The sequence below is a fragment of the Thalassophryne amazonica genome, chromosome 3, assembly GCF_902500255.1.
Source record: "Thalassophryne amazonica chromosome 3, fThaAma1.1, whole genome shotgun sequence".
NCBI lineage: Eukaryota > Metazoa > Chordata > Actinopteri > Batrachoidiformes > Batrachoididae > Thalassophryne > Thalassophryne amazonica.
Window position 1 is genome coordinate 70,245,368 of NC_047105.1, and position 25,926 is coordinate 70,271,293.

General features: G+C 41.7%; 1 protein-coding gene across 6 annotated transcripts in view; it reads right to left on the bottom strand.

The window, feature by feature from the left end:
- Nucleotides 1–25,926, bottom strand: part of LOC117506993 (zinc finger protein Eos-like) — a 51,653-nt gene that overhangs the window by 13,339 nt on the left and 12,388 nt on the right. For 4 of the 6 annotated variants that reach the window (XM_034166670.1, XM_034166668.1, XM_034166667.1 and 1 more), the window contains exons 2-4: nt 21,446–21,547; nt 16,039–16,293; nt 7,740–7,907 (exon numbers count right to left, since the gene is read on the bottom strand). In XM_034166670.1, coding sequence (XP_034022561.1) covers nt 7,740–7,907; nt 16,039–16,293; nt 21,446–21,547 — 525 coding nt within the window. Of the gene's footprint in view, nt 1–7,739; nt 7,908–16,038; nt 16,294–21,445; nt 21,548–21,644; nt 21,696–25,926 lie in introns of all 6 variants that reach the window. The other 2 variants (XM_034166665.1, XM_034166666.1) reach the window with 2 other exon arrangements.

A 25,926-nucleotide genomic window follows, 5' to 3' on the forward strand; every position in this document is an offset into this window, starting at 1 on the left:
AGCCGCACATCTGAGTCTGACTCTCTACACCCAAAGCGATCAAAGGGAATAATGCGATTATTGACCATGATCAGATGACAAAGTAAAACCTCTTAAATAATTCTGAAGTCAGCTTTAAGCAGAAACAAGGCAATAATCTGAGTCTTTACTAGGGTTGGGTATCGAGAACCGGCTCTTTTCGGTTATCGTTAAGAAATGATTCGATCCACCGATATCAATAGTCTTTTTGCTTAATGATTCCCTTATCGGTACTTCAGAGCAGCCGTTGTTTTTGAGGGTGTTTGTCAGGAAAATGATCATTCCTCTACGCTGATTGCAGACCCTGCAGTGGGTCTGTAATCCACCATTTCTGCAGCGCAACTCCACTTTGGAGCGTGAACCAATGAAGCAATGCTTCGATCCGCTGGCTAGTTGGTTCTTTGATTGACTGCTCTTCAGAAGCGGCAAATCCGCTTCTTAACCACTCTCAAAGCCATTAAAATATGTTAATCCTGAGTCACTTTTGTGTGGATTAAAGTCACTAACTGGGACTCTTGTCTTGTTGCAGTCAAGAAACGAGAATCGTCCTCTGTTCCATTGGCACAGCTCCAAAAGCTGTGCAGCTCTCTGCTGAGACAGAGTCCGGTCAGAATTAATAACTTCAAAATTAATCACCGCTTCAAATAAAATTACACCTCTTTCTAAACGCTGTAATACAGACAATAAACTACAATCGACTAAAACATTTTTTTTTCTTCCCAAAAAGAGACATCTTTATCCTTCTTAACGTTAAGTGATTTTCATCATTATTTTGGAGCATAAGAACAAAATGTATGGCTATTGCTTTAGAGCAATAACAAACATAATAAATAAATAACACAAAAATCAATGTTTATTTTGATTTATAATACTCAAGTATAATACTTGAGTATTATACATCACATTGTTAATGTATGGACAATATCAGGCAGCTGAAACTTGAAATCTGTCATCATTATATAATTTACAGAAAAGTTATGTTGTGATTGTGCTTATATTGCATTAAATGTGTGACATACAGTGAGGAAAATAAGTATTTGAACACCCTGCAGTTTTGCAAGTTCTCCCACTTAGAAATCATGGAGGGGTCTGAAAATTTCATCTTAGGTGCATGTCCACTGTGAGAGATATAAATAAAAAATAAAAATATCCGGAAATCACAATGTATGATTTTTAAATAATTTATTTGTATGTTACTGCTGCAAATAAGTATTTGAACACCTGTGAAAATCAATGTTAATATTTGGTACGGTAGCCTTTGTTTGCAATTACAGAGGTCAAACGTTTCCTGTAGTTCTTGACCAAGTTTTCACACACTGCAACAGGGATTTTGGTCCACTCCTCCATACAGATCTTCTCCAAATCGTTCAGGTTTGGAGTTTCAGCTCCCTCCAAAGATTTTCTATTGAGTTCAGGTCTGGAGACTGGCCAGGCCACTCCAGGACCTTGAAATGCTTCTTACGGAGCCCCTCCTTAGTTGCCCTGGCTGTGTGTTTGGGGTCATAGTCATGCTGGAAGACCCAGCCATGACCCATCTTCAATGCTCTTACCGAGGGAAGGAGGCTGTTTGCCAAAATCTCGCAATACATGACCCCATCCATCCTTCCTTCAATACGGTGCAGTTGTCCTGTCCCCTTTGCAGAAGAGCACCCCCAGAGTATGATGTTTCCACCCCCATGCTTCATGGTTGGGATGGTTTTCTTGGGGTTGTTCTCATCCTCTAAACATGGTAAGTGGAGTTGATTCCAAAAAATTCTATTCTGGTCTCATCTGACCACATGATCTTCTTCCATGCCTCATCCAGATGGTCACTGGTGAACTTCAAATGGGCCTGGACATGTGCTGGCTTGAGCAGGGGGACCTTGCTGCCCCGCAGGATTTTAAACCATGACAGCATCATGTGTTACTAATGTAATCTTTGTGAGTGTGGTCCCAGCTCTCTTCAGGTCATTGACCAGGTCCTCCTGTGTAGTTCTGAGCTTTCTCAGAATCACCCTTACCCCAAAAAAGTGAGATCTAAAAAAGTGAGATCTTGCATGGAATCCCAGACTGAGGGAGATTGACAGTCATCTTGTGTTTCTTCCACTTTCTAATAAATAATCATAACAGTTGTTGTCTTCTACCAAGCCGCTTGCCTGTTGTCCTGTAGTCCATCCCAGCCTTGTGCAGGTCTACAGTTTTGTTCCTGGTGTCCTTAGACAGCTCTTTGGTCTTGGCTATGGTGGACAGGTTGGAGTGAGATTGACTGAGTGTGTGAACAGGTGTCTTTTATACAGGTAACAAGTTCAAACAGGTGCAATTAATACAGGTAAAGAGTGCTGAATAAGGGCTTCTTAAAGAAAAATTAACAGGTCTGTGTGAGCCAGAATTCTTGCTGGTAGGTGTTCAAATACGTATTTGCAGCAGTAATATACAAATAAATTATTGAAAAATAATACATTGTGATTTACAGATTTTTTTTTTAGATTATGTCTCTCACAGTGGACATGCACCTAAGATGAAAATTTCAGACCCCTCCATGATTTCTAAGTGGGAGAACTTGCAAAATCGCAGGGTGTTCAAATACTTATTTTCCTCACTGTATAAACATATTTTGTGGTTAATTAAAATTAAAAGATGCTCCAATCATATTGAAAAATATTCCACATTATTTGCCTGATCATAAAGATTCCAAAAAGGCATAGTTTGGACTATCGGTGACTGAATTCTATGGAGTTACGGGATAAAAACAGCAAGAATGGTGACAAAGGTCAGTTTCATTTTTATACAGGGGTAAAAAGTTAAAGTTGCTCCAATTTTGGTAAAAAGTGATGCAAATTACTAGTTGAGTTAACACGGTTTTAAAAAGGAATAGTTTGGACCATGTATCATCCTTACTTATCACGTTACGGGGTAACATATGTCACATGTCATAGAATCCAATAGACGTATATCTTGTTTGACCTTTACTTTGGAGACCAAGCATTCAACACTGTCAAAACTATTCCATTTATTAATCCTATTAGCTCATACCTATATATATACCTATATATATATATATATATACACACACGTTAAATATAGCATCAAAGTTAGCATATTTTAGTGAGTTTATTACCACAAATACAATTTTCTAAACTGCACGATATATCCTGTGCTACAATCTACAAAGCAGAAAATACTTAAAAATGTAGGTATTTCTGAATTTGATGGTTGGTTAAGTTCTGTGAATTTTATATGGGTACAGTTTACATTTTATATGTCAATGCAAAGTGACTAAGTTCATAGCTAAGGAAACAAAGTAGTCATGAATGTTCAACTGACACACTGTTGTAAATGACTTGATCGGAAAATCAATGAACATGTTTGTGGAGCTCTCAAATTACATTAAATGGAAATATCTCAAAGACTTTTAGCACTTAAGCTTTTGGATGTGCTTACTGGTTTATTGCATGCCAATTTCTTATGAAAATAAAGATATTGTTGACAAATATTGTACGTGAATGCATTCACTTTCTTGTGTAGTGTCTGTAGACAATGAAAAAAGCACCTGCTTCACCACTAATTTTGTGATCACATAGAAACAAATCTGTTGCACCTTGTGCTCTGAAATTGCGACATCTGCAATGTCATTCCCAAGATAGCAGACTATCATTTCATCACAAAATTAGTGCTTTAATAATGCTGCGTTCACACCAGAGCGACGGCGGCGACAAGTTGCCATGTAATCCCTATGGAAAGACGCGTTGTGGCGGCACAAAAGTTCAAGCCACGCAATGCGACGTGATGGATGCGAATCAAGCGATGCGAATAAAGTGATTCTGAGCAACTGGCGCATTTGTGGCATGATATTGTGCTGCATCGCATCGTCCTCTTCCCCAAGTTGAAAAATCTGAACTTTTTTGTCTTGTCGCGCCGCGATGACCAATCAGGGACTGGATATGTAGTGATGTGGAGCTGTCTTTAGTTTATACTTGATTTGGACATGTCCTGTCTCTGGCAATCAGCAGGACGTATGTCCCTTTTGTCCTTTATTTATTTAACAAAATTATGGCAGAGTTAGAGAGGAGAGCGATGAACTGCAGCAGCAGCCAGTTTTTGTTTTTTTTTTGTTCACATGTGCGTGCGAATGAATCATCCGTGAAGATAATTTTATTAACTACAGAGATGTATCATAAAACAAATGGTGACTGGTTTATAACACAATTATGACAGAGTTGGAGAGGAGAGCAAGGAACTGCAGCAGCAGCCAGTTATTTTTTTTCCTTTGTTCACATGTGCGCGCGCAAACGGGACAGGAGGTCCTCAAACTGGGTCCTGGAGGGCGCTGAATGAAGTACCACTGAAAGCGGCCATCATCCAGACGCAGCTCCTGCAGCAAATGATGAATTTGTGGAGTTGCATGGCGTCCGGTGTGAACGCAGCTCAAGCAGAGCGACACACTGGGTGATGGTGGCGCGTCCATCGCCAGGCGAGGGATGCAAATTTGTGGTGTTGCGTGGCGTCCAGTGTGAACGCGGCATAAGATGGTATTATGAAATTGACCGGTTGCACCAAACGTGGTACACCTGATAGTGTACAAGGCAAGAGTTTTCCCAAACTCCAGAGTCCGCGTTGTGGAAATGGGCTCAAACCATCAGATCCACGTACGATAATCCATCAATTATTAAATGACAAATGGGAATATTCCCAAGAATGGCTTTAAAAAGCAGTTTACTCGAGTGTTCATGTGGATAATCAACATGGAAATACATTTATTGAGCACAGAACAGACTGACTGTTCCACAAAGAAAGGTGTACATGAGCCTGCACCTCAACTTTTCCAATGGCTGCATACACTGCCAAAATTATTAAAGCATTTTCTTCAGGCATACAAATTAATCAACTCAAGGGACGTTGCCCACAGGTGAGTGCGTCATTCTATTTTTTTATTTTTGCTTGCTGCTATTTTGCTGTGGTGCAACTGTGTGTGTGGGCACACAGCCCCGTTTATGTCTCTCTGCTAGGATTGTGCAATATGGACAAAAACTAGCGGTGTGTGATTTTTTTTTTTTTTTTTGGTACTTTGAAGATAATGATAATTAGACGATATTCTTCAAAAATGTATTTACAAAAGTCGTACAAATAGACATTGACTGTTGCTTACTAATGTTTGAGGAAAATGCTAATGTTTAAGGAAAATGTCTCTTATTTATTTCCTTAAAACAAGCAAAAACAATATAAAGACTGCTAATCAAGTGCAAATATTACTCTGATCACCCTTTCTTTGCCACCTGAGCTTTTCATATTCTTTATATTGTGCTTAGTTTGCAGGTGGTGAAACAAGTTCACTGTTGAGCTGTTTATAACAGCAACAGGTTTTTCCACATATTCTGCACATTGTAGTTTTTTGAGCAAGATTTGTCTTTTCAAATCCTGACCACCTCCACGAGTGAGATTAATTCATGTCTAGCAACTAAATCTTCCAAGGTAGATTGCGGGGCTGATGATGTCTGCACATTTTCTCCTCTTTTTTTTAACCTCAGCCATGCTAAGAGCTAACCTGTGTTGCTACTAGTGAGAGATCATGTCACTTCAAATCTCTACTCTACTGCAATGTTGCCAGACACAGCCGTTAATTTCCAGTCCAAAGGTTGCTCAAAAACCGCCTTCAACTCACAAAATAAACTGCCAACCTTGCTCTGCAGCAACCAGAGACTTAAATACTCCATAACATCACAGAGTAGATATCATTAAAACAACAATCACAATATTATTGTAGATGATATGCTTCACACACCCCCCCACTCCCTGCTTTCAATAACACTGATGTAACATTACACAATGCACATTATGATGCAATACTGGAAATACAGCTCCAACTGCATTGAAGATGTTTTGAGCATGACTGAACTGCTGCACTGGGGTCTCATCGCACCAAGATGCACGTTTGTAATGCAGGTGGCCTGCACATCTTGCAACAGGACTTGCGTTTCTGTACAATTGTGGCAAAATGTGCATTTATGTCGCATCACTGTGTAGTAAGTGGCTGGCTTTAATCAACACTCCACCACTTAAAACAATTTTTGTCTTGAGTGAAAAGTTTAACCCAAAGACATCTTAAAAATAAATGGGGCTGACATTAAAAAATTCTGTTTTTCCTTTAAGATTAGAGAGAACTTTATTTACCCCTTGGGAAGACTCCCTTGTGGAAACTGAGGTTCCAGCAGCATTGTATAGCACACAGGTAAAAAGCACACAGAGTATCAAAAGTGAAAGTAAAAAAAGAAGAACAGTTTGCAAATACGAGGTCTATTAGTAAAGTATCCGACTTTTTTATTTTTTGCAAAAACCTGATGGATTTGAATCACGTGTGCTTGCATGAGCCAACCTTGAACCTTCGTGCGCATGCGTGAACTTTTTCACGCCTGTCGATGCGTCATTTGCTGGCAAGCAGCCTTTGTGTGAGGACGTGTGTAGTACTCTCGGGGGATTTTCATTGCAAGGAAAATGGCGGAATGACTGGAGCAGCGCTACTGCATCAAATTTTGCCAGAAACTGGGTGACAGCCAGGTGGAAACCATTCGGAAGATTCAGAAGGCTTTCGGTGACTTTTCAGTCGAGTGACTATCCGAGAAATTGTGGAAGAGGTGGGCATCATGTTTCGGAGTCCAGCATGTCCTGAGACTTCAACATGGAGGTGCTTTTGCTCCGCCGTCAGCAGCTTCGGCACGAATTTCGCCGCCACTCTTTTCATGGCCAAATCTTCTGTCACAGTGGAATGTGCCGAAAAAGTGCTGATGTCCACCTCTTCTGCAATTTCTCGGATAGTCACACGGATAGATGGTCCCGCATCACCACAGCGTTCACTTTGGAAATGATCTGGTCATTTCAGCATGTTGATGGCCGACCGGAGTGTGGCTCACTCTTTACCATTGTGCGGGCGTCTTTAAACTGGTTGTACCGCTCCTTAATCTGTGTGATGCCCATAGGATCGTCACCGAAAGCCGTCTCAATCTTCCGAATGGTTTCCACCTAGCTGTCGCCCAGTTTCTGGCAAAATATGATGCAGTAGCGCCGCTCCAGTTGTTTTGCCATTTTCCTTGCAATGAAAATCCGCCGACAGCATTACACACAAAGGCTACTTGCCAGCAAATGACGCAATCGACAGGCGTGAAAAAGTTCACGCATGCGCACGAAGGTTCAAGGTTGGCTCATGCAAGCACACGTGATTCAAATCCATCAGGTTTTTGCAAAAAATAAAAAGGTCGGATACTTTTCTAACAGACCTCGTATAAATATAAATACCAGACATACTGATCAATACTAGTTTACTGCCTACTACTTTCTCACTTTTTCAGGCCAAGAACTACTTAAAACTACTTACAACCAATAAAAAGTTTTGCGGGCCACCTAACTCCCCATGCCCCCCCCCCAGAAGGGTCTGCTTACCACTGCAATAATGTATTACAAACAAATATTACTATTCATTAGACTTTGGAGTATTTTTTTTTAAATAATCTGAGGAACTCTTTCACATTAGAACATATCAATTCAAAATGTGATATTTTACCAGTATACTCAGAGACCACTTGAGGTCGCTTACAGACCATCAGTAGCCCAAAGACCACTCTTTGAGAAAGTCTGCTTTAAGACAAGAGGATCCTACACCAAACACCGTTTTCTCAACACTAATCACAACTCATCAAGAAGTCTGTGGCTGCTGGTAACAGAAAATATCTCCAAGACTAAAACCCTCTTACCTGCATGAGTGCGAAGATGACCACTAAGCGCATCTCGCCTTCGGCAGGCATAGCTGCAGAATGGACATTTAAAGGGCTTCTCTCCCGAGTGCAACTTTATATGGCGGAGCAGGTTACCCTTTTGAGTGAAGGAGGCGCCACACTGAATACACTGGAATGGTCGTTCACCTGTGAACACAGCAAACCTGTCATCAACCCAAATTCCATGTACAGTGAGGAAAAGGGTAGCTTCCCCACCCCTGAGCACAACACCTTATAACTTTCACCAAGATGAGCATGGAGACTAGTTTTGAGTTGAGTAGCTAGACAGCGACCACAGCGTGAATGCTGTGGCATTATCTTAATAGGAGGGGTTGACTGATTATCAGCTTGGCTCGTCATCGGCTCAGATATTCAACAGTTTTACAGTTGTCGGTATCAGACATTTACTAAAACAATTTTCCGAAGAAAACTTCATTTTGCAGTGCTCGATGCGGCGGCTCACCGGTCACCAGTTCTGCCTTCATTTGAAGGCTGACAAAGATTTGCAAAATAGATTGCCATTTAGGCACTTGAATTTTGCATGTGGAAAAAAAGGCTCTGCTTTTTCGTGTGTGTGTGGCCACTCAAAGTGTTTCTCGGCTTTAATCTGTAGCTTGTATTTTTATTTTCCATTTCTATAAAATGCAGATAATTTAAAAAATCTTCAGTACAGGTACATCTCAATAAATTGGAATATCATTGAAAAGTCAATGTATTTCAGTAATTCAATTAAAGTGAAACTCATATAGATTCATTACACATATCTCATCAGTATCTTGGAAAACTAGCATTTTGCATAAGATGAAAAAAAGAAAAAGGGATTTTTATTACAACAATGGTCTACTGAAAAGTATGTCCATGTACTGTATATGCACTCAATACTTGGTTAGGGTTCCCTTTGCATCAATGCGACGTGGCACTCAGTAAACTCTGAGTGCCAGTTCCAAGCCCGCTTAAATGAGGAGGGTTGCATCAGGAAGGGCATCCGACATACAACAAGCCAACCCAACCCTGCAGACTAAGAATCAAATTTCCACACCGTTCGGTCAAGGCCCGGGTTAACATCCACCACTGGTGCTGCTGCCCAACAGGGTGCCAGCGGAAATTGGGCTACAGCTGGGTGAAGAAGAAGAGGAGGAGATCATGTCAAGGAGAAGAAAACTAGAAGGGTGGAAATGAGAGTATGGATATTGAATGTTGGTAGTATGACTGGTAAAGGGAGAGAGCTGGCTGATATGATGGAGAAAAGAAACGCACACATATTGTACATGCAAGAGACCAAGTGGAAGGGAAGTAAGAGCAGGAGCATCGGCGGTGGGTTCAAGTTGCTGTAACATGGTGAGGATAGGAAGAGAGGTTGGGGTAATTTTAAAGCAGAGTGTGTTAAGAGGAGGTTAAGCGAGTGTCTGACAGTCCTGCTGGAAAATTAAATCAGCATGTCCATAAGGGTCGTCAGCAGAGGGAAGCATGAAGTGCTCTGACGTTTCCTGGCAGAAAGCTGCGCTGACTTTGGACTTGATAAAACACAGTGGACCAACACCAGTAGATAACATGGCTCACCAAATTGTCACTGACTGTGGAAACTTCACACTGCACCTCAAACAACTTGGATTCTGTGCCTGTCTAATCTTCATCCAGACTCTGAGAACTTGATTTCCAAATGAAATGCAAAATTTACTTTCATCTGAAAAGAGGACCACTGAGCAGCAGTCTCATCCTTTTTCTCCTTAGCCCAGGTAAGACGCTTCTGGTCTCTGGTTCAGAAGTGAAGGAATGAGACGGTTGTTGCCCATGTTCTGGAAACATCTGTGTGTGGTGGCTCTTGAAGCACTGACACCAGCCGCAGTCCACTCCTTGTGAATCTTCCCCCAAATTCTTGAATGATCTGTGCTTCACAAACCTCCCAAGGCTGCCGTTACTTGCAGGCAGTCACTTCATCCAGCACAAATGGCAGGAGATGTAATTCAATTAAAAAAATGCTTAATGAAAAAACAAATATACTTTGTATACTCAAGTATACTCTGTTAAATACTACAAAACCTCCTGTGCTTCATGAAAGCTCTCTGTGTCACTAGATTAAAGCTACAGTATGCAAGTTTTGAAGGGAGCAAATCCTTTGGCCAGTCAATATTAATGTGTTTTTAACATTTTAAACATATTTATGACCTATGCATAATATCAAATGACATGAAATATAACATAAAATAACAATACAGAATTTAATCATATTTAAATTGAACTTGTCTGAAGCTGTGGCTCTAACAATAGATTAAAAAAAATAAAAAAAATCACAAATTGAACTATTTTATTTTGCTTCATATAGGCCCATTGAGCTCTGAGAAGGGTTCATCATATTGAGAAAATGGCGCCCTACTTTAGGAACTGAGGAACCATTAGCCCATATAACCCTTTGGGAATATGAATCACTGCTTTCTGGGTCACTGCAAATTCCTGCCCATAGTACTCCCTGATTTGTTAAGGCCGAGTCACATTCTGAGGGATAGAGCAAAAGGATTGGTTACATATTTAAATATTTTGTCCATTTTGTCCAGTTGGGGCGCTAATGGACAGATGGTGTCACATTTCCATGGAGTTCTGCACTGAGCAAAAGTATTTTCCTGGTTTACAGACAAATATGCTGCATTTGAGAAGAGTTTGGCAGTCTGAAAGCATAACGTCATGTTTCCTCAGCTCTGTCACATTTTCTCGCTGAGAGAGAAAGAGACAGACAGAGAGAAGTTTATTTCTTCAAGACATGAAGCTGCGCTTACTATGTCAGTCCTTTCTCTGCATGTGCTTGACTTTTGACCAATCAGAATGCCAGAATGAACTGTCGGACAGCTGCAGGAAAAATAAATGGCAAAGAAACATGAAAGCAGCTGGAAAGCTTTCTGTCTCATCTCCACTCAAGGTTTTGAACACGCACAAAACTTTCTAACAGACATCAGATGACAACGAACTTATTTTGCAAAGGGGAAAAGGGTCTTATGCACCAAAATGAACATGAATGTACAGAATCAGTTCCTCATGTTTTCTTGATCCATCACAGTGTGACTAGGGATTCAGACATCACGAATTCAGCCTATCAATGCTGAAGCTACCGTTCCACAGAGTAGCACAAAAGGTAATGGTGTATAGATTAGAGCTGTTGGGTGTACGAGGTCTGTGATATAAAAAGCGGTCCTTTTTATTTTTTTTTCAAAAAATAAATGGATTTGATTCATATGTTTTTACGTCAGACAAGCTTGAACTCTCGTGCGCATGCGTGAGTTTTGTCATGCCTGTCGGTGACGTCATTCGCCTGTGGGCAGGCTTTGAGTGAGGTGTGGACTCCCCCTCCCGTCGGAATCTCTTTGTCTGAGACCCTGCAGGGAGACGGTGCGCGTTGCTTTATCAAATTTTTTCAGGACCGGTGAGGGATATCCGTGTGGACACTATTCGAGAAATTCAGCTGGTTTTCGGTGTAAAGTTTAACGGCTGATGAGAGATTGTGGAGTTTCTTTCGCTTTAAGCACAGCCCACAAAACGGATCGGCGCTGCGCGGTTGGAGGTGGCATCAGTCTGGCTGTTTCGAGCTGAAAACATCCTAATTTAAAGCTCTGTTCACCCAGGACGTCGTCAGAGAACAGAGAAGTTTCAGAAGAAGCCGGCATCAGGAGTTTACCCGGACATTCCACTGTTAAAGGAGATTTTGTAATGAAAGAACGTGCGGACGAGTCTGATCCGTGACGACGTGGCAAATCCGTCTGCGCCGCGACATGTAAAACACCTCCGTGTTGAAAACCATTTGTAAAATTCAGGCGGCTTTTGATGGCTTTCAACAAGTGAGTATCTGAGAAATTGTTTAACAGCTTGGGCATGTTCCAACTTGTCCCTTAAGGTTTCCAACAGAGGTGTTTTTCCTGTGGCGACCCCCCGTGGTCGGGTCCGGCCCGACATGCGAATCTGCCCACACGTTCTTTCATTACAAAATCTCCTTTAACAGTGGAATGTCTGGATAAACTCCTGATCCCGAATTCTTCTGAAAGTTCTCTGTTATCTCACGATGTGTTGGGTCCACAGAGCCTGAAATTAGGACGTTTTCAGCTTGAAACAGCGAGACGACGCCGCCTCGGAGCGCAGATTGCCGCCAGGTGCCATGGGCCATCCTTACGGCGACAGTAAAACTCCAAAATCTCTCATCAGCCGTTAAAATTTTCGCCGAAAACCAGCTGAATTTATCTAATGGTGTCCACTCAGTTGTGCCTTACAGGTTTTGAAAAAAATTTTATCAAACAAAGCAGCAGTCTCTGAGCCATTCCTAAACAATGAAAAAACGACGAGAGGGTGGGCCACTCCTCACTCAAAGACTGCCCACAGGCGAATGACGTAACCGACAGGCGTGAAAAAACTCTCGCATGCCCACGAGGGTTCAAGCATGTCTGATGTAATCACACGTGATTCAAATCCATATAGTTTTTGAAAAAAATAATAAGGTCCGTTACTTTTCTCACAGACCTCGTATTTATTTAGGTGTTTGTTCATTTGTTCAACTTTACAGCTCCGTGCACTTTTTGTATGAAGGTCATGATGAAATGTTCTGCGAATTAAACATATGCTCTAAGGCATTTCAAGAAAGTTTTGTATTAAAAGCTTGTGTCATTATAAATTTAAATGCCTTTTTATTACAGACAAATAGTTTCAAGTATCAGTTATCAGTATGCTGCATGAGTAACAATTGTTTTTGGCGCTGAAAAAGCCAAATCGGTCGACCCCAACTTAATAGGCTTGAGCTGACCTTCAGGCCCAGAGTATCTTTGCTTCAAATTATAGATGAATGCGTTTACACCCCCCTCCCCCACAAAAAGCAATATTAAAACTAGGGATGAGCGAGTACATCACTATCTGTATCTGTTCAATCATCTAAATTATCTGTATCCGTATCTGTACTCGTAGTGGGCGGGGCCTAAACCGGAAGTGGCCGTGGTTTAACCTGAAATGGCTGGGGCTTAAATCAGTACATTATTTTAAGTCTGAAATTGATATGGATTAACCCAGTTTAATTAAGAAGTTGCTATATTTATTGTTTATTTGAAAACTATTTACAGAACAGCCTCAAAATTGAGATTCAAACCAATGTTTTTGATCACAAAAGTAAAGGAACTATTTTACATAACAAGTGTTTTTTTTATAAACTCAGAACATGACTATTCTTAAGTGTATGAATGAATAACAGAACAGCCTCAGAACTGACATTCTAGTAGTAGTGTAGTAGGAAATTATGAACTAATAAGTATGCATGAACAACAGTTGTCATACTCAACACATTCTTTTTTTAATTTTATGATCAAATTGTGATTTTTTTTCAATTATTTATTTTTACTACATAACGTACTCGCCATTTTTTCCACACAAAGTTAAACAATACTGATTAAGGTGTGTGCGTGTGTGTGACTGTGTGAGAGAGAGAGGTTATTTGACTGACCAATTTATTTTATGAACTGCGGTGAGAAAGTGTCAAATACTGCATGCAGCCATATTCAATAAAAATATTAATATAGGCTACTTTGTGTATTCAGCTATATGTGTGTATGTGGTCTGTAAGACTGTTTATTTTTAATGATCTGTGTGAACTTGATGATTCATACAAACATCCAGTGATGGCAACCAGGGAAATAATATGTCAGCCTTGTTCACTGTATTCTTCTCAAAAGCACCACGTTCAGTAGGAGCAAAGTTTTCCAGCTGACTTTATATCACCAACAAAACGAAGAGCAAACAAACGGTTAAAACATAAATAAATAAAAAACCCGACCGGAGGCTGTGACCCGCGACGAGCCATTTTCAGCACTGTCTTGTCAAAAGCACCGCGTATGATACGAAACAAGTTCAAGTAACTTTAAATATATGACAAACTGAAAAAGAGGCGAGCTGAAGAAAACTTTTAAAGAGTACTGACAGAGCAACGTGAGGCAGAATCCACCCAAGCACAGAGAGATCCTGTCTGTGTGTGTGTGAGAAGCTGCAGTGAGACGTGTCTGTGTAGGGAGGGGCAGGCGCTGTATGTGATTGGCCAATCACAGAGCGTGAAGACAATCAGTAAGCCAATGAGAATTTTTCTTCAGAACGAGCACAGATATTGAGTTTTATTCGGATCATGCTTGTGCTTGTCAAAAATGCTTTATCCGTACCGGATACTCGTCTGACATGAGTATCCGGCTCAACCCTAATTAAAACCCAACAAATAAACACTGTAAGCATTAGATTTAATATAAAACTCGCTGTTATCAATCTTGATGCTAAGTCAGCCATTATTGTTGGTCATTATCAATACTTTAGCTATTTTTCGATATGAGAAATAATTTTCCACACTTTTATAACTTTGTTCCCTTCACCAATATGCCCTCTGGAGTACACTCCAATCACCACTTTCTTTTTTCTGAATATTCTCCACATCACCTAGAAGAAACCAGAAATATTTCTCCCACATGTCATACCACAGTTGTGGGGCATTCTGTAGCATACAGCATGGTCTGATGACATTCACAGTCACCCCTTCAATATCCACCTCCACTGTATTCTAAAGAGACCCCTTTTTCAGGGATACCCCTTTCGCGCCACTGTGCAACAGTATAAACCCACCTCAGACATGCCTGGCCTTACTGCCCTTCCACTTAATGTCTTATACACGTCAACTTTCTCTTCTCCACCATATCAACCAACTTTCTCCCTTTAACAGCCATACTGCCAGCAATCAAAGTTCCAAATCTCACTTCCACACTTCTACCCTTTCCGATTCCCCATATCCCCAAACACAGCTTCCCCTTATTCATTCAACAGGAGCATAGATTTTGCCAGTACACTGCTGGATATAAGTACCTGTGACATTCATTTTTTAACCTGAGCATCGGCCGATCAGGCAAGAAAATCCAATTTGTGATCTACTTGTTTGATGTCGCTCAAGTTACGCTGGATGCCATTCCTGGTGCAACCCTCATTTATCCAAACACAGGACTGGCGGTCATATTGCACTGGTTTTTTTTCCCAGTAATTTCCCTGCTATGGGATGAATAAAGGATCATTTCACCTTAATTTGACTATTTCTGGATCTTCAAAACGGATGAACCATTCACACTAAATCCTATTGTAGTGCCTAAGTCGTTTATTCATTCATTCATTTTCTGACACTTATCTGGGTCCAGGTCATGGTGGCGGCAGACCAAGCAGCTCAATCCACATTTCCTGAGCCTCTGCAACACCCTATAACTCTTCCTGAGAGATCCCAAGACATTCCCAACATAGCTGGGAAATATAATCCCTCCAGCGTGTCCTGGGTCTTCCCCAGGGCCTCCTCCCAGTTGGATGTGCTAGGGAGACAACCAGGGGTCATCCTCACCAGATGCCTGAATCACCTCAGCTGGCTCCTTTTGATGCGAAGAAGGAGCGGAGTCCCTCCCAGATAGTCAAGCCTCTCACCCTGTCCAGAAGTGTAAGGCCAGATACCTGACAAAGGAATTTCATTTCCGCCGCTTGCATCCATGACCTTATTCTTTCAGCCATTACCCAAAGTCCATGACCACAGGTGAGGACAGGACCATAAATCAACTGGTAAACTGAGAGTCTTGCCTTCCGGCTCAGCTCCTTCTTCACCGTGACGGTCTGGTACATCATCCATAAAACATCATAAGGTGTCTCACATCTATCAATCTCATGCTACAACTTATCCCCACTCAAGAGCAAAACCTGAGATACTTAACGCTTTCATTTGGGGCAATAACTCTCTCCTCACCCAGAGGGGACAATCCACCCGTTTCCGACAGAGGACCATGGTCACAGATTTGGAGGGGCTGATTATCATCCCAGTTGCTTCACACACTCATCCTCAAAGCTGCTCAGCGCACATCGGAGGTCACTGCCTGATGAAGCCAACAGAACCACATCATCCGCAAACAGCGGAGATGCAGCTCTGCAGTCACAAAACTGGACATCCTCCTGTCCCTGAATCCTCTATAAATAGAATGTGCTCTCTGGTCCACACCAGTTTGCCAATCCAGAAGTACTGTCCCTGACTTCCATGCAACACTGTATAAGTGTGACAGCCATGACAGCCCAACAACATCCAGAGAATTCAGCATCTCAGGACAGATCTCCTCCACCCCTGGCGACTTGCCACTCAGGAGTTTTTAAGTTGTTTACCTTCTCTTTGTTTTTTTAAGATATAAATAACATTAAACAACATTAAAGGTTATAGTGCATTTACTCACATTTTTCTTACAGTGAACGTTACTGAATTAGTCACCTGTATGACTGCGCTTGTGCACCATGAGCACATTAGGCCCAATGCAGATCATTCCACAGATGTCACACTTGAGCTTTCCATTTGGCAGTCTGGTGGATCCTGTTGGAATTGGCTCCACACTGGAAAGCTCCCTGTAGCCTCCAGCAGTCTCAGTTACCTGCTCTGCACCTGGCTCCTCTACTCGTTCTCCTTTTTCATCCTCTGTAGTGCAACATCGGTCTTCATCACTGTACAACTCCACTTTAATAGAGTTCGCTACAAAGGCAATAAATAAATATTGAAAAGTCACAACTTGGTGACAAAAATCAAATAATCAACTTCCTGAAAATAACTTGCAAACACATCACTATTATGTAAGACTTTCTTAGGAATTAAATTCTGCAAGTCTAAATATAAAAACTCTTACCACTTAGCTGCTACAAGCCTTAGTTTTGAAACATATAATAACAACATATCTCCAGTATCTTTGCAGGTTGTTTGAATGGAACCCGTCAAGGAAATGGGATGCAACAGCTTTTATCTTGAATTTGCTCACCATTACGGATTTCACAAAAATAATGCTAAAAACTCTTGTGCCCATTCATGTTAGTGGAATAGAATAGAATAGAATAGAATAGAATAGAAAGCCTTTATTGTCATTATACACAGCAAACACAGTCTGCATAGTACAACGAGATTAGGGGGGCTGCTCCTAAAAAAGTGCGCGCAGTGCAATACCAGACAATATAACATGAATAAACAACATCACATAAGGAAACACGTGAAGTCCTTTGCTGAAATGTAAAATTGTGTAACATGTGGACAGTGTAAACAGTGTAGCAATTGAGAGAGTGCAAAAGGAAATGTAAAACTGTATGACAACTATAGGCGATATAATAAACAATGGAACAACTGAAAAATGTGCAAAAGTCCTGTGCTACAAATGAGATAGATATGGTGCGACTCAGTACCTAATATAGTCCGTTTTTAGTGCAGATTATTGTTCAACATGGTGATGGTTTTGGGGAAGAAACTGTCTCTGAGTCTATTTGTCCTGGCCTGTATGGACCTGTAGCGCCTGCCAGAGGGCAACAGGTTGAAGAGGTGAAAGCTGGGGTGTGTATTGTCCTTGAGAATGTTCTTGGCCCTACTAAGACAGCGGGAGGTGTAGATGGTGGAAATGGGGGGCAGAGGACAGCCAATGATTTTTTGGGCAGTGTTTGCTACCCTCTGCAGTCTCTTCCTGTCAGCTTCAGTGCAGCTGGAGTGCCACACTGACACTGCGTAGGTCAGCAGGCTCTCTATAGTGGAGCGATAGAAGGTCACCAGCAGGGGTGTGCTTAATTGCTCTTTCCTAAGCACCCTCAAGAAGTGTAGTCGCTGCTGGGCCTTCTTGACCAGTGCTGCGGTGTTGACTGACCAGGAGAGGTCAGCAGAGATGTGAACCCCTAGGAACTTGAAGGACTCCACTCGCTCCACGCATTCGCCATTGATGTACAGTGGGGCTGGGGCAGTTTTCTTTCGACGGAGGCAGTTTTCTTTCGACGGAATAATTATTATGTAGACATTATCTGACAAGTTTTGTCAATAAGGACATAGTGTGCATCTGGAAAGTATTCACAACGCTTCACTTTTTTATGTTTTGTTATGTAACAGCCTTATGCCAAAACGGATAAAATTATTTTTTCCTCAAAATTCTACACACAATACCCATAATGACAATGTGAAAAAAAAACCCAAACTAAAATCACATGTACAATAAGTACTGACAGCCTTTACCACGAAGCTCAAAATGGTCTGAGAGTCCTTCAGATGCCTTTTGGCAAACTCATGGTGGGCTGCCATGTGCCTTTTATTAAGGAGTGTCTTCTGTTTGGCCACTCTACCATACAGGCCTGATTGGTGGATTGATGAATGTCTTTCTGGAAGGTTTTCTTCTCTCCACAGAGGAATGCTGGAGCTCTGATAGAGTAACCATCGGGTTCTTGGTCACCTCCCTGAATAATGCCCTTCTCCCCCAGTCACTCAGTTTAGATGGACAGCCAGCTCTAGGAAGAGTCCTGGTGGATCTGAACTTCCATTTATGGATGATGGAGGCCACTGTACTCATTAGGACCTTCAAAGCAGCGGAAATGTATCTGTACCCTTCCCCAGATTTATACATCAAGATAATTCTGTCTTGGAGGTCTACAGACAATTCCTCTGACTTGCACTGTCAACTGTGGGACCTTATATGTAGACAGGTTTTTCCAAATCTCTTCCAATCAACTGAATTTACCCCAGGTGGACTCCAATTAAGCTGTAGAAACATCTCAAGGATGATCAGCGGAAACAGGATGTACCTGAGCTCAATTCTGAGTTCCATGGCAAAGGTGAATACTTACGTAGATGCGATTTCTTAGTTTGTTTTTTTAATTTGCAAAAAAAAAAAACAAAAAAAAAAAACATTTTTCATGTTGTTATGTGCTGTTGTGAGCAGAATTTTGAGGGGAAAATAAATTTCATCCATTTTGGAATAAGGCTGTAACATAACAAAATATGGAAAAAGTGAAGCGCTGTGAATACTTTCTGGATGCACCGTATGGCTACTATACCAAGGCATCATACAGCTAATCCTACTTAACAGACAGCTTAGTAAATACCCACATAATGAAATTCTACTAAGAATAGAACTTCAGGAAATTACAACTTGCCTAAAATTTCAACTTGACTAACATTATGCAGTGGTGGGCACAGTTCCACTAATCCGCTAATTATCGAAGATAATGTTTTCATTATCGGATTATCTTTTCAGATAACTTTGAAAACCATCATCAGACCAATTATCTCCCGATAACTTTTGGTCCGATAATTTTTGACCGCTAACATTTTTGCAGATGTAGTTTTTGTAGTAGATGCGCAGTTCTATCCTCTACAAACAGAGAAGAGCTGGTTCCAGAATAAACTGCTCTTTTCCTCTGCAGGCAAAGGAGAACTAGTCATAGAAAGGAAAAAAAATAATCAGATTATATGATGGCAATAGCACCCAAGTCATCCAGAGGCATAGAGTTTTAATTTATGGTTAGAATTTTAACCAAACTAATTTTGGACAAGTTATTTAAATTAACGTCACATCTGAAGTTTTATAAAGTGAACATATCAGATATATGTTTTAGTTTTAAAGTAATGCACTAATTTTGAAGGTTTTAGTGTGGACATGGTGTGTGCGCAGTGCATTATGGGTAAAAGTTCACAACAGGAGAAATGCATTTGAGATGCTCTGATCAGGCTCCACATGGACAACAGCATTATTTGTATATTGTGGCTAAAACTCTCTTGAATATATTCTCTGGGTTTATAGATGTTGTTATTGTGTTTGTTTTATGTAAAAATGCCGGAAGAAGTCCAGGTTGCTTTTCCAAAAGCCTTCAGCATAGTGTTCATGAGTTGTAGTGTTCACAAGAATGTGCCCACACAGAGACACAGAAACAAATGTAAGCACTATGCTATTATGTCCCAGATGCCATGTCAGTGGCAGGACCTAAAACTTTGATTCAGTCTCATCTGCACAGATAAATGAAACCTTGATGATTATGTGAATGTCACAACAAATCATGAATGCACAGCTGGTCTGCTCTCTGTCAGCCTGATCCCATCAGATCTCAGAAGCTAAAGCCCCTTTCACACTGGCGTATTCGTAGAGCTGCGTATTGCAGCATTGTGTTTCATTTAAGTACGCCTGAAATGCGCGCAGACTCAGTTTTTTCCGTGTTCGTGGATCTGCTTGCAGCTACGTGTGTTCACTTTTTATTGTGTGACACACAGTCGCGTGTAACCCTTGCCGCTATTTAAAACCAGTTCACTCCTGTCTGCTCTGCAAAACACATCACTGCGCTTGGAAAACAGTGGACTGTATCATGAGGTTTTTATAGTTTCATTACTGCCACGTATGTAGACAAAGCTGCTATTTTCTGCCTCTGTGGAAGTGCGCTCTGTTCTCTACTGCACGGTGTGGTGCGGCTCAGAAACAGAATCATTTAACATTATTATCATTTTCATTGTGTACAGATGCTGCTGAGGATGGCTGTGGTAAAGGCTGCTGTGAATGAAGCGCTGTGACTCTAAACTTTTAAAGCTCTGGTTGCTCCCATCAGGTCCGCTGATTTGATCAGACCTGATCGATCAGGGCGTTTGATGAGTGCACCGACATGCAGCAATGAGGCTTTTATTTTAAAGAGTCACAGTGCGTATTCAGGTTTGATCAGACCTGATCGATCAAGGCGTCTGATGAGCGCACCGATATGCAGCGACGGCGGTTTTATTTTAAAGTCACAGGTTTGATCAGACACACAGAGAGAGCGAGAGAGCGCGCGACAGAGGGAGAGAGGCAGAGTGAGAGTGAGCTCGCGCGAGTGAGTGAATGGTAAATGGACTGCATTTATACAGCGCTTTTCCATCTGCATCAGGCACTCAAAGCGCTTTACAATTATGCCTCACATTCACCACAATGTCAGGGTGCTGCTATACAAGGCGCTCACTACACACCGGGAGCAATGGGGGATTAAAGGCCTTGCCCAAGGGCTCTTAGTGATTTTCCAGTCATAGATCCCTGAATCCCATAGATTCCAGTCAGGTGGGGATTTGAACCCATGATCTTCTGGACTCAAGCCCAACACCTTAACCACTAGACCATCACCTCCCCTTGGAGGTCTACAGACAATTCCTTTGACTTGCACTGAAACAGAAATCCAGAAAGGTCTACAACAGAAACAGTCCAACAACAGCAGGAGGAGGTCGCTCGCTACAGAGCGACCTCCTCCTGCTGTTTCTGGATTTGAGTTGAGGTTCAATTCCCTGTTCTGAACACACAGGCGCTGTGGACTGTGTGATCATGTTCTCAGCTGATCCCTCTGGATGCAGTACTCAGTTTTTGGTTGTGTACAGGAGCGCCGTGTTGCACAGACTTGCATGCAGTAACCCTGTGCTGCGCAGACCTGCTTAAAACTGTGTCCAGCGCTCTATGCCGAAGAAAATTAAACATGTTTAATTTCTTCCGTCCTACGTGTGTAGCCCTCAACATTCTGCTGCGTAGGGAGAAAAAAAAACTCGACGTAGAGCTGCTAAAAGTGGGCGTAGAACTGCTCAACTCGGCGTAGCTCTACGAATGCGCCAATGTGAAAGGGGCTTAATCAGTGCAGGATCTGGTTAGTACTTGGATGGGAGACCTCTTTGGAACACCAGCGGTTGTGTGTGTTTCTCCAGGTAAAACTGGAGTTGCATGAGGAAGGGCATCCAGCGTAAAACTTGTGCCAAATACTGATGCAGATCTGGCTGTATCCGCTGTGGCAACCCCGGTCAGAATGAGAGCAGCCGAATGGACAACAACAAATCATAAATAAAATTTGAGGTTCTCTCATTTTTCTGAGAATCATGTTTATTTCACACGAACCACTTAGGGAGCGACTTGGAGAGTTCTCTTTGCTGTTGGGTGTGCTCACTGTTGGACCTCCAAGGGAGCCAGAAAACTCTCTTTCCATTGAAGAGTCTCCACCTGTTCCATCATCCAAAAAACAAAATAAAGGCAATCACTTGCATGTCAAAAACACAAGATTTGAAGGTGATAAAATCTGCAGTTCATAGAGCCCTACCTGATATGAAAGATCGGCCATTGCAGTCAATCACATCCATACTCTTTCAAGCTAAAAAAAAAAAGAAGATATTTCAGCGACACACTGATAAGTGTGAATTATGTGTCCTACAAATGTATGATTGAAATGTTACCTTAAAACAGGGTTCTCACTGAGGTTCCAAAACTGTTAGCCAATGTGGCTAATTATTGCCAATTTTAATTAATCTCATGGAAAATTGAATACCCACACATTGATATACCAAGCTTTAAGCTTCGATGGTCTCAATCAGATGAAACCCCCCCCCGGAAGAAGGTTGCTGTTCCCCGGACCCAGCGCCACGAGGGGGCGTTTGGGGGCAACGCCCCCTCACGTCATCAACCTCGCCCCCTTGGAAATGAGAGTTATCAAAAATAAAAATAAAAAAAGAAAGAAAAAGAAATACTGGAAAATATAGCGCCTCGCAGTTTTGCAGATTTTTTTTTAAGTCCAATTTTGCATGCTTTTTTTTTTTCTTTTTTTTTAAACAGCACATTGTGCTCTGCGTCCTCATCAAGCAGGCCGGTGTTCTGTCAAGATGACGGGACACCTGTTGCGGCACCGCGAAGGGAGAGCACGCGCATTGTGTTCTGCGTGTCTGTTTATAAGAATCTTGTCGCCCAGAAAAAAAAGAGCGCCAACAACTACCCATAACTGTGTTCTTCACTCGGAAAATGACACCTGCAGCGAGGTGTGAGTGGAAAAAGGCGCGACAGTGGCGCGGTGCCAGGACGAAGAGGTGCGATCAGAGGAACTGTGAAATACTGGTCAGTCACAATTAAAAATTTCTTATGTGTCCAACCTCGTAGGTTGATCGTTAAAATTAAATTCATTAGTTCTAAAAGCCATCATAATTATTTATAGGAAAACGTTCTATTTTTATTTCTCAAACAAATGTTTGGGCCTGAAAACAGGTTGGTCTTATTTTTCTACTAAGGTTTGAACTTTGTGTTTACACACGAGAGAAAAGTGAGAAAATGTTAATGCCTGTTTGAGAAAAGTGTATAGTGTGTAGTGACGGGTTTTACAGCCTTAAAACGTCTATAATAATTGTAAAAAATAATGCTGACTACTTCACGGATTTCGCCTATTGCGGGTTATTTTTAGAACGTAACTCCAGTGATAAACGAGGGACCACTGTACATCTACATGAAAGGTTTATGTGGGGTTAATCTACTGTCTCGTGTTGTTTCTCAGATCAGTTGTTGGTTTGGTTTTGTGGTATGCAGGAGATCACTTGACCGAGGGTCTATACGTTCAAATAATAATTAAAAAATACTGTCATCACTCTTTACGCTTAGTCAGTCTCTTACAACGGTGTAGCCTAAATACACGAGCTTTCTAGGAGCGCACCCAATTCATTACGCACGCTCAGAGGCAGGTACCCTCTGGTGCGCACTTTTTTTGGGGGGGGGGGGCGACCCCGCCCCCTGTGATAAACTCATCGCCCCCTTAATATTTTTTTTCTGGCGCCGGGCCTGCTGTTCCCTTTTAAGTCTATGTTAAAACGTTCAACTTTAGACCAGTAGTAAACATGTTTACAGCCTAGTACAAAAAAATGACATTGGTCTATACAGATCTTTTCCACCTCCATTGCAATTTTACCGGGGGGAATTTTTTGCTATCTTCTTAGTTTGACATTTTAATCCATACCATTATGTATAATTACAGGCGTGGTTGCTTTGAATGCCAGCTGCTGAGCCAAGCATCTCAGTCCTTCACAGCATCAGTATCTTAGACATCGGTTGATGCAGAAGCTAGCTGTTGTGGAGGGCTGTACTTGTCATTTTGAATGCCTGAAATAACATCGCTTGCTGGAATAACATCGCTTGCTGTCCTAACAGATTATCTGAGACAGCCCTGCTGCAATATTTGTGAAATTCTCATCTACATTGTGAAATTCTCATCTACAGTGAGGAAAATAAGCATTTGAACATCCTGCGATTTTGCAAATTCTGCCACTTAGAAATCACGGAGGGGTCTGAAATTTTCATCTTAGGTGCATGTCCACTGTGAGAGACATAATCTAAAAAAAAAAAAAAAAAATCAGAAATCACAATGTATGATTTTTTTAAATTATTTATTTGTATGTTACTGCTGCAAATAAGTATTTGACCCCCAACCAACCAGCAAGAATTCTGGCTCACACAGACCTGTTAATTTTTCTTTAAGAAGCCCTCTTATTCTGCACTCTTTACCTGTATTAATTGCACCTGTTTGAACTTGTTACCTGTAAAAAAAGACACCTGTTCACACAGTCAATCACACTCCAACCTGACCACCATAGCCAAGACCAAGAGCTGTCTAAGGACACCAGGTACAAAACTGTAGACCTGCACAAGGCTGGGATGGACTACAGGACAACAGGCAAGCAGCTTGGTAGAAGACAACAACTGTTATGGTCATTTATTAGTGGAAGAAACACAAGATGACTGTCAATCTCCCTCAGTCTGGGATTCCATACAAGATCTCACTTTGTGGGGTAAGGATGATTCTGAGAAAGCTCAGAACTACACAGGAGGACCTGGTCAATGACCTGAAGAGAGCTGGGACCACAGCCACAAAGATTACATTAGTAACACATGATGATGTCATGGTTTAAAATCCTGCAGGGCAGCAAGGTCCCCCTGCTCAAGCCAGCACATGTCCAGGCCCGTTTGAAGTTCACCAGTGACCATCTGGATGATCCAGAGGAGGCATGGGAGAAGGTCATGTGGTCAGATGAGACCAGAATAGAGCTTTTTGGAATCAACTCCACTTACCATGTTTAGAGGATGAGAACAACCCCAAGAAAACCATCCCAACGTGAAGCATGGGGGTGGAAACATCATACTCTGGGGGTGCTCTTCTGCAAAGGGGACAGGACGACTGCACCGTATTGAAAGGAGGATGGATGGGGTCATGTATTGCGAGATTTTGGCAAACAACCTCCTTCCCTCAGTAAGAGCATTGAAGATGGGTCATGGCTGGGTCTTCTAGCACGACAATGACCCCAAACACACAGCCAGGGAAACTAAGGAGGGCCTCCATAAGAAGCATTTCAAGGTCCTGGAGTGGCCTGGCCAGTCTCCAGACCTGACCTCAATAGAAAATCTTTGGAGGGAGCTGAAACTCCAAACCTGAAGGATTTGGAGAAGATCTGTATGGAGGACTGGACCAAAATCTCTGCTGCAGTGTGTGCAAACCTGGTGAAAAACTACAGGAAATGTTTGACCTCTGTAATTGCAAACAAAGGCTACTGTACCAAAAATTAACACTGATTTTCACAGGTGTTGAAATACTTATTTGCAGCAGTAACATACAAATAAATTATTTAAAAAAACCATACATTCTGATTTCCGGATTTTTTTTTTTTTTTTTAGATTATGTCTCTCACAGTGGACATGCACCTAAGATGAAAATTTCAGACCCCTCCATGATTTGTAAGTGGGAGAACTTGCAAAATCGCAGGGTGTTCAAATACTTATTTTCCTCACTGTACTGCCAAGTGGCCTGTGTGTGTGTGTGCGTGCCTGTGTATGGCTTCGATCATGCAAAAACTGGGAAGAGCTGACATTTGCTGTTTGATATGCTTATGTATTTTGAGTCAAGGATGAACACTGCCAAAATGGAACATGGACTAATATTTTTGGAGAAGCTAAGGATATTAGCTAACAAGACTGAACAATAGATGTTGCCAACTACATTCTGGACTCACAAGTCATTCCAGCAGGAGGCAGCAAGTCACCTTTATATTAAAAATCAAAAGACCCTGATTCATGCGTTTGTCTCTTCTAGATTGGACTACTGCAATGTTCTATTTTCTGGTTTTTCTCAGTCCAGCATTAGGGGTCTCAAATTTGTTCAAAATGCTGCTGCCAGACTTTTGATACGAAGCAGAAAGTTTGACCGCATTACACCCATTTTGGCATCTCTTCACTGGCTTCCTGTCCCTGTGAGATCAGATTTTAAGGTTCTGCTACTAGCCTGTAAAATTGTTCATGGACTGGCACCTCCCTAATTAGCTGACCGGCCCAGGCTTTGTGTTCTCAGGGTGCAGGACTACTTTGTGTCCCTAGGGTGAATAAAAAGACTTTGAGTTACAGAGCTTTCTCTTATAGTACCTGTTCTGTGGAATGATCTCCCTGCGTAAATAATACAGTCAGATTCTGTGGATGGTAGCATGGCCCAAGCAGAGGGTCACCCCTGTGAGTCTGGTCTGCTTGAGGTTTCTTCCTCAAATCATCAGAGGGAGTTTTTTCTTACCACTGTCGCCTGTGTGCTT